Below are 9,370 nucleotides of genomic sequence, written 5' to 3' on the forward strand. Positions count from 1 at the left end.
AGCAGAACACAGAGCAGAGCACAGAGCAGAGCAGAGCACAGAACACAGAGCAGAGCACAGAGTAGAACACAGAGCAGAGCAGAACACAGAGCAGAGCACAGAGCAGAGCACAGAGCAGAGCACAGAGCAGAATACAGAGCAGAGCACAGAGCAGAGCACAGAGCAGAACACAGAGCAGAACACAGAGCAGAGCAGAACACAGAGCAGAGCACAGAGCAGAGCACAGAGCAGAGCACAGAGCAGAATACAGAGCAGAGCACAGAGCAGGGCACAGAGCAGAACACAGAACAGAGCAGAGCAGAACACAGAGCAGAACACAGAGCAGAGCACAGAGCAGAGCACAGAGCAGAGCAGAACACAGAACAGAGCAGAGCAGAACACAGAGCAGAGCACAGAGCAGAACACAGAGCAGAGCACAGAGCAGAGCACAGAGCAGAACACAGAGCAGAGCACAGAGCAGAACACAGAGCAGAGCACAGAGCAGAACCTGACCTTGACTTTTCCCTCCTCGAGCTGAGCCTGTCTGAATCGAGCCAGAGCCGTCCTGAGAGACACAGCAGAGGAAAAGAGTTAAAGACAACATGAAAGTCCTGATAGAACACAGCAGAACAAGTAGAACCAGGACCAGGTCAGACTCAGGACCAGCAGCTGCTTGTTTTGGACATCCTGTCGTTACATTCAGAGCTGATAATCAATCTGTCAGAATGAGCTGATCAAGACAATCAGCACATTTATTGATTAGTCATGACAGTTATTCTAACTGCACACACATTAACACAGTCAGTACTCACATGGCCTTCTCAGCGTTTCTCGCCTGTAGAGAGAGAGAGAGAGAGACACACACACACACACACACACACACACATTAATAACACAACCTGCTGATCGATCGATCATTCATCAATGAAACGTCAAAGACACATTTTTATTCCTTTATCCGTTTTATTTTTCTCTTGTTTCGTGTAAGGGTATGGACTGATGAACAACCAATCACAGTTCATCTGACTTCAGCCAGCTCACACCAGTCTCCATTTAAAAACCTGCTACTTTAGACTGTGGCTGAATGAGTCTTAAGACTTAAAGCTTTGCTGGATGTGAGCTCAGAGGACATGTGACTGGATTTTAGCCTGATTGCTGACAAGGTTGGTTTTCTCTTATTACATAAATAAATGATTCACTGTCGAGTTCCACCTACAGTGGTGCTTGAATGTTTGTGAACCCTTTAGAGTTTTCTATATTTCTGCATAAATGACCTAAAACAACATCAGATGTTCACACAAGTCCTAGAAGTAGATGAAGAGAACCCAATAAAACAAATGAGACAAAAATATTATACTTTTAAAATGATCCATTGGCACATTTTAATCAACAACAACAATCAATGGGATGACAATCAGACAATCAGTGTGCGCCCTGTTCTATTTAAAGAACAGGGATCTACACACACACTGTGGAAAACTCTAAAGGGTTCACAAACTTTCAAGCACTGTAACATGAAGCTTAGACCCGACAGGATAGTTGTAGCCAGCTCACACCAGACTCCATTCAAAAAACTGTTACTTTATCACAGAGTGTGTCTGACAACGCAACAGACGGTCTGTCGTCACAGTTTAAGACTTTCAGGATTTCGATGAGTCCAAACGTTTTAATTCTGCTGGCTGAAAATTCACTAACGTTACTGAATGGAACCGTTAGCCGCCAGTTTAAGCTAAGGAGCTAAAATGTAGCAGGTTTTCATGCTAACTAGCTGTGCGTGTGTATTAATACTGTGATCAGAGTGGAGGTGTGCTCGGCTGCTCACCATCTCGGCTGCGGCTGCTGCGGCTGCTGCTGTTAATCTACTTTTATGAAGAATCCAGCGGTGAACTGAAGCTAACTTCACTCCGACTCCACACGCGACACAAACAGGAAGTGCGTCACCCTCTTCTTCTGCTGCTTCCGGCTCCAAGACGCCATTACTGCCACCTGCTGGAAGTGCTGTGTTCTCTTTAACATCCGCCTCCAATAAAATAAAATACATAGACAACAATTCTAAATACAATTATTTATATATATATATCTGTATCTGATCATAACCATATGATGATATATGTGTATATATATATACACATATATCATCATATGTTTATGATCTTTACAGTGAGAGAAACTTACACCAGAGTCAAACTGTGTGTAAACATGTTGTTCCTGACCAATAAAGCTGGTTCTTGTCCTAAATATTAAATAAATGTCCATTAAAGGCACGTGGAGGAGTTCTGAAGGATCCTCAGTGTTTGCTGCTCGTGGTCATTACTTCACTGGACCGGTGTCTTTACATCACGGATCAGGACTTTATTCAGTTTCAGCACTTCAGTTTAGGGATTTCTTCATTTACTCAAGTACTGAAGTACAATTTTTAGGTATTTTACTAGTATTTCCATTTTCTGCTTCATACTTTCACTCCACTACATTTATTTTATAACTTAAGTTACTAGTTACTTTACAGATTACAACGCTGCATCAGAGCCAAAGTGGAACATTTTTGATTAATATTATCGTCAATAAAATAAATAAACAGTGATTCTGTAAATCAGTGGACAGCAGTAGTACGCAGTAGTAGTACACAGTAGGAGTACACAGTGTATACAAACATGTAAATATACAGACTTATTTATATCTTACTGCTACTTTTGACACTTAAGTACATTTAATAGAAACTTTAAGACTTTTTAAGATAAGATGTACTTTATTGATCCCCGTATTATAAATTACATTAAAAAAACAAAGTAATATTTTAACACCATATCTTTACTTTTACTCGAGTATGACGTCTGTGGTTACCTCTCAGTGACAGCGAGGGGGGCGGGGCTTCAGCAGCAGGATGTTTATGGATTACTGATTACTGAGGGAGATATGACAGCTGTCAAAGGTCAGTGTGTGAATATACAACAACCCTCAACAGCACAGCTCGATGAAGAGGTCCAGACCTGTTAACCTGCACCGAGGACGGACCAGGAACTGAACACATCTAAACACATGGTGAGTTTCAGCTTCACTCATCTGAGACTGAACTTAACAAGAGCTGCTCCTGTGACAAGGTCATGATGTCAGTGGACAGCTGGACGGAGACGAGACAGAAGCAGCAGAGTGACGAGTCAGGAGAGTTTAGAGATCAACGGTGATCCGTGGAAACACTCTGCAGGTTCTCCAGGTTCTGTTCTGATGGTTCTTCTGCTCCATTCATTTAAACAATTCTTCTTTACTTCACTGTGATAATCCCCTCAGTGCTCAACAGCTCCTCCTGGTGACAGAATTAAACAGCTGCTGATCAGGATCAATGGTGTTACAGCAAGAGCAGCAGGCTTTGAAGCCAAACCGTGTAATGACATCATCATGTGATTGCACTGCGGTCCAGACACACTTAAAGCCAACACTGTGAAAGACGCGGCTGTAAAACGGTGGACACATTCTTTTGAAAAAAAAAAAGACTTTTTGACTGTCGGAGTTTGAACCATTCGGTCCAGTAAACTTTGGAAAGTCTAGAAGAGCCGATTAAATTATTAATTTATTTCACCAAAGAGAAAGTTAGCCAGCTCAGTTGGTGGAAGTTTCTAGTGCGCAGATCTATGAGCTGCACAACATGAAGATCTGGGTCCACGGACGTCACGCTGAGCGTGTGATGCTCAGATGTCGTACAGCTGTGTTCACATGGTTATTAAGTTCTGATTAATCAGCAGCTGAAAAGACAGAAGTGAAAATCCATCAGGTCGTATTTCAACAAACAACATATCTGATAACCTGTTAGCTACCAGGAGACAACAGCTAATGCTAGCATTCACCCATGTTGTAGCTAACATCACAGTTCAATAGAGTTACAGGATGTGGTGAGTTGTGACACGACACACACTGTCTCTGTTAGCCCAACTGTCTCAGTGTCTCTCCACCTCAGACACGCCTCCTGTTGGTTCTCCTCCTGCTGGTTCTCCTCCTGCTGGTTCTCCTCCTGTTGCTTCTCCCACATGTTCCGATGGTGAGCGCCATGTTGGGAAGAACAGGAACGTTCCGTGGACGTTGCAGGTTTGAGCTCCAGCAGTGCAGCCCCCTCTCCTCCCCTCCACCTCCCCCTGAGCTCTCCAGACTCCATTACCCAGCAGGCAGCAGGAGCAGGAAGTACAGGACGGGTCGGGAGGCGGGGCCGATGAGCTCGGCTCAGATCAACAACATCCTAAAGGTGAGAATTTCCGTCATTCAAGGTGTCAATCATTTGGCCAATCAAACTGAGCTGTCTTCTGTTGCCAGGCCAACGAATACAGTCACACCCTCCCCAGAGGCCCTGCCTCCCACGGTGTCCTGGGTTTCCATAGCAACATGTTGCCGTCCAACCTCCCCGGTGAGGACCGTCGGAGCAGCGCCACCTGCATGCCGGGCTGTGGCGGCGTGCAGTTCGGCGTGTTTGACGGCCATGCGGGGTCGGCATGCGCTCACGCCATCAGCCAAAGGCTCTTCTACTACATCGCTGTGGCAACGCTGCCACTAAGGACGTTGGCGGAGCTGGAGCGGGCCGTGCAGGAGGACCGGGCTGTACCGCCACTGCTGGAGTGGCACAAACACCCCCAAGACCACAGCTGCCCTGATGGAGGAGCGATCTCCTTCCACAGCCTCCGAAACTACTGGCAGGAGAGGCTGGAGGACGAGGAGGACGAGGTAACCAGAATTTAATCAATAAACCAGACCAGAGGTCTTCACGGGTCCAAAACTGTGGAGACAAAAATGGACCAATGGAACACCTTCCTGAATTTACGCAGAGACCCAATCCAAACCAGACAGGATCAGAGTCAGTACAATCTGGACCTGACTCAGGGTCTTAGTTAAAACCACATGGACCCGTGAGGACATCTGGTGGTTGCAGCAGGTACTGACCTTTCCGGCTGCTATTGGCTGATCTCTCAGGTGAGAGCAGACAGACTGCCACAGTCAGCACCTGTTAGCGCTCAGTCGATGGTTCTGATGAGATTTGGATCCGTCTCTGCCTCCATGTCGACACATGTTCGTTCAACAGGAACATCTGTGGAACCGTCATCTGATTTCTTCCGTTCAGGAGGCGAAATGTTCTGATGGGTCACTGATCAGCGTTGACACAACAGAATTCATGTTAGCTTCAACAGAGTAAAATATCCTGATCTGTGTCTTCTCTGATTGGCTGCAGGACAGCGGCAGGGTGACATCAGCACTGGTCAATGCCTTCTGTCGCCTTGACTACGACCTTTCTGTGGAGGCCCAGGTCCACCTGTCCATGTCCTCACCTAGGTCCTGGTTCTGTTCCACTCCTTTATAAACAAGTGGACCGAGCCACGTCGGTCTGTAGACGGGTTCAGAGTCCAACATCTCGCCCAGCGCCGTCTTAGTTTACTGACAGACAGACAGACAGACAGACAGACAGACAGGAAACAGACAGACAGACAGGAAACAGTCAGACAGGAAACAGACAGACAGGAAACAGACAGACAGGAAACAGACACACAGGAAACAGATGGACAGGAAACAGACAGACAGGAAACAGATGGACAGACAGACAGGAAACAGACAGACAGACAGACAGACAGGAAATAGTCAGACAGGAAACAGTCAGACAGACAGGAAACAGACGGACAGGAAACAGACAGACAGACAGGAAACAGTCAGACAGGAAACAGATGGACGGACCGGAAACAGACGGATAAACAGGAAACAGACAGACAGGAAATAGTCAGACAGGAAACAGACAGACAGACAGGAAACAGTCAGACAGACAGGAAACAGACGGACAGGAAACAGACAGACAGACAGGAAACAGACAGTCAGACAGGAAACAGTCAGACAGGAAACAGTTTTCAGTGGCTGTTGTCGTCACCAGGTGAATCTTCTCTCTGTCCACAGGCGGTCGTCTCTCCCTGGGGAGGCGTCCTCTCTGTCCTCCCCCCTCCGGGTGGCGCTGTCTGGCTGCACGGCCTGTGTCGCACACGTCTCTAAAGGCGTCCTGCACGTGGCTAACCTGGGTGATAGCCGGGCCGTCCTGGGTGTCCAGGAGCCAGACGGCCGCTGGTCAGCGCTCAGCCTCACCAACGATCACAATGCCCAGAACCCTGAGGAGCTGCAAAGAATTCTGGGTGAACACCCGCCGTCAGAGCGGAGGACGGTGGTCCGCCACGACCGCCTGCTGGGTCTGCTGCTGCCCTTCAGGGCATTCGGTGATGTCCGCTTCAAATGGAGCTCAGAGATGCTGAGTCGAGTCTACGAGACACGACCAGACATCCTGTCTGCGGTCAGCGAAGCGGTTCGGGCGCTGCCGCCGCACTACCTGACCCCGCCCTACCTGAGCGCCCAGCCAGAGGTCACCCGACACCGCATCAGACCCGCTGACAAGTTTCTGGTCCTGGCCACAGACGGACTGTGGGAGCTGATGCACCGACAGTCAGTCGTCCAGCTGGTGGGCGAACAGGTGACAGGTGAGAGAACAGCTGAGTCCCCAGGAGAACAGAAATAAAGTGAAGACCTGATGATGATGTGTGTGTGTGTGTGTGTGTGTGTGTGTGTGTGTGTGCAGGCCTTCAGCAGCAGAGACCCTTCATTCCTGCCGCGGGCGTGACGCTGGGCAGCCTGCAGCGCCTCCTGCTGGAGAGGAGGGGCCGGGTTCTGTCGGTTCTGGAGGACCAGAACGCCGCCACTCACCTGCTCCGCCACGCCCTTGGCGATGATGGGTACGGAGCGGTGGCACCAAACCGCCTGGCAAAGATGCTGAGCCTGCCGGCAGAACTGGCCAGGAGGTACCGCGATGATATCACCATCACCGTCATCCACCTGAACGAGCCCGACCTTTGATCAGAACACCTGCAGGGTCTCACCTGATCTTTGATCAGAACACCTGCAGGGTCTCACCTGGTCCGGTGACACGTCATTTACTTGTGTTCCTCTTTAATGTTTGATTTGAATAATAATAAACTTTTGGTTCAGATGATGACGTGTTTCTATTATTTTGTCCCACCCTCATCAGTAACTGTTGATCACAGTATCCAGATTACATTTATCTAAGAACAGTCATACTGGAGTAAAAGTAAAGACATCAAGTGAAAATATTACTTTATTTTACATCGACCAATTAGAATCAGACCGGTGACCCTGAGAAGGTCCAGTGGATCAGAACATCTGACTGATGAAATATAATTAATTAAAAATGTGATGCATTGGCTCTGATGCAACATGTAATCTGTAAAGTAACTAGTAACTACAGTTATCAGATAAATGGACTGGAAGTATAAAGTAACAGAAAATGAAGATACTCGAGTAAAGTACAGTACTTGAGTACTTTCCATTCATCAGTTTCATCTTGTGAAGTCTTGTTGGAGTGTGGTAATATCGATGTATAATCCTATACTGTATGAACTTTCCTCTTGCCTCTCTCACATATTTTCCACACTCTGACATAATCTCCAACCATTTCTCTTGTGTAAAACCAATTCTCAAATCCCTCTGCCACAGCAGCTTCACATCAGATGATTCACCACTTACCCAATAGTTACTTAATTTATAAAATAGTGAAGCTGTATGGCATTCCTGTGGCCTTAATCCAGAATTTGATTCTCTATGATTACTTTACATTTAGAGGCTACACAGTTTCTCAGTTTCGTAGGTATTTCCAAAAATGTTGTTTGCCTTCAAGAGTGAATTTGTGAGTAAGGTCAGCATAGGACATGAATACATCATCTCTATGCAAGTCTCCTACAGTGTGTATGCCACATGAATGCCACTGGTTCCAACAGACCGGTGTTTTTTCAGTACAGATGGCAGGATTGTTCCACAAGGATGCATACTGTTGTACATAATGTGATAACTTATTTACATTATGTACTTTGGTCCATACTTCTCCAGAGTGAACAAGAATTGGATTTGTTGCGTTGACTCGCTGAGACCCAATTTTTTCTCAATATCCATCCAGTCTACTGTGTCTCCCGTCTCTTCCCAATATTTGGCTAATTTGGACATTTCAAATGCTAAATAGTACAATCTTGGATCTGGTAACCCCATTCCCCCTTTCTCCTTAGGGGCACATAATTTACTCAATTTAATTCTTCCTTTTTTTCCTTCCCAAAGAAAATGTTTGATTATATTGTCATACCTCTTAAAAATGTCAGGCGGAATAGCAATTGGCAGCATCATAACCAAATAATTAAATTGAGGAGCAACACTCATTTTTATAACATTTACACAGAGTAAGCCTGATCTTTTCCCATTTCTCTACATTAGCTTTCATTTTTCCTGGGTTAAAATTCAGTAGGGGCAGTTCATCCAGATCTCAGCTGAGTCTAATTCCCAAATACTTTATACCTTTAAGGACCCATTTAAATTTGATTTTTTCCACCATGTGTGAATAGCGTGATGTGGATAGAGGCATAGCCTCAGACTTATTCCAATTAATTGTGTAGCCTGAAAATTTAGAATATAATTGAATGGTGTCCATCAGATGTGGTAATGAGGAAAGTGGGTCACTCACCACGGCCAAAATATCGTCTGCATAAAGCAATAGTGTTCCTGTCCTCCGACCTCAACTCCCTTAATGTTATTATTCATCCTAATACTGGCCGCTAACGATTCCAAGAAAATTATAAACAGTAAGGGACTCAGAGAACAGCCGTGACGGGTCCCTCTGGAGAGGCTAAAACATGGTGATATTATCCCATTAGTTATCACTGCAGCTTATATAATATCCTAACCCACCTGGAGAAGCATGGACCAAACCCGAGATGCGTCAGGGTGGAGGAGAGGAATCCCCACTCCACCCTGTCAAAGGCCTTTTCACCATCTAAGGAAATTGCAGCTATTGGCGCATCTTTTGACTGGCTCAACCACATTAAATGTAACAATTTTCTTATACTATCTGTAGAGGATCTATTTTTCATAAAACCCGCCTGGTTGGGATGTATAATGTTGGGCAGGACCTGTTGTAAGCGTATGGCCAGCACCTTTGTTAATATTTTACAATCCAGATTAAGCAGGCTGACAGGTCTAAAATTAGATGGATCTGTTATATCCCTATCCTTCTTAGGAATTAAAGATATTAAAGGCTTCATTAAAAGTAGGTGGCACCTGTCCCTTCTCAAAAGCCTCCTGATACACCTGCAGAACTGGAGCAAGAATATCTATATACTCTGCAATGATATAATAATATTCTGCAGGGAAACCCTTCATAACCTGGTGATTTCCCGGTTTTCATTAATGAGACTGCCTTCCTTATTTCACCTTCAGTTATCAGAGACTCTAGTTTCTCTGCATTGTCAGAGAGTAATTTAGGCATGTCAATGTTAGAGAAGAACATTTCTTGCTCCTTTTGATCAATACTGCTAAATGCTGTCAATGT

At 45.8% G+C, this 9,370-nt stretch overlaps 2 protein-coding genes across 2 annotated transcripts in view; one reads left to right on the forward strand and one right to left on the reverse strand.

Annotated features, from left to right (window-relative positions):
• isy1 (ISY1 splicing factor homolog) overlaps nt 1-1,907 on the reverse strand; it is a 7,981-nt gene extending 6,074 nt beyond the window's left edge. The window contains exons 1-3 of the mRNA XM_073468209.1: nt 1,802-1,907; nt 792-814; nt 493-544 (exon numbers count right to left, since the gene is read on the reverse strand). Of these exons, the coding sequence (XP_073324310.1) occupies nt 493-544; nt 792-814; nt 1,802-1,804 (78 nt within the window). The 5' untranslated portion in view covers nt 1,805-1,907. The remainder of the gene's footprint in view (nt 1-492; nt 545-791; nt 815-1,801) is intronic.
• A 1,024-nt stretch (nt 1,908-2,931) lies between these two features.
• Nucleotides 2,932-6,973, forward strand: LOC140997506 (pyruvate dehydrogenase [acetyl-transferring]-phosphatase 1, mitochondrial-like). The gene is made up of 6 exons (XM_073467441.1): nt 2,932-3,018; nt 3,929-4,210; nt 4,279-4,683; nt 5,186-5,286; nt 5,896-6,464; nt 6,563-6,973. The coding sequence occupies exons 1-6, from the start codon at nt 3,016-3,018 to the stop codon at nt 6,835-6,837; spliced, it is 1,635 nt and encodes a 544-aa protein (XP_073323542.1). The 5' UTR covers nt 2,932-3,015; the 3' UTR covers nt 6,838-6,973.
• Nucleotides 6,974-9,370: the final 2,397 nt, after the last annotated feature.

Source organism: Pagrus major, chromosome 6 (assembly GCF_040436345.1).
Source record: "Pagrus major chromosome 6, Pma_NU_1.0".
Classification (NCBI taxonomy): domain Eukaryota; kingdom Metazoa; phylum Chordata; class Actinopteri; order Spariformes; family Sparidae; genus Pagrus; species Pagrus major.

Coding starts and splice junctions, on each gene's coding strand:
- LOC140997506 (XM_073467441.1), top strand. Junction 4,211..4,278: donor AGATCAACAACATCCTAAAG/GTGAGAATTTCC, acceptor TTCTGTTGCCAG/GCCAACGAATACAGTCACAC. Junction 5,287..5,895: donor CTGTCCATGTCCTCACCTAG/GTCCTGGTTCTG, acceptor CTCTGTCCACAG/GCGGTCGTCTCTCCCTGGGG.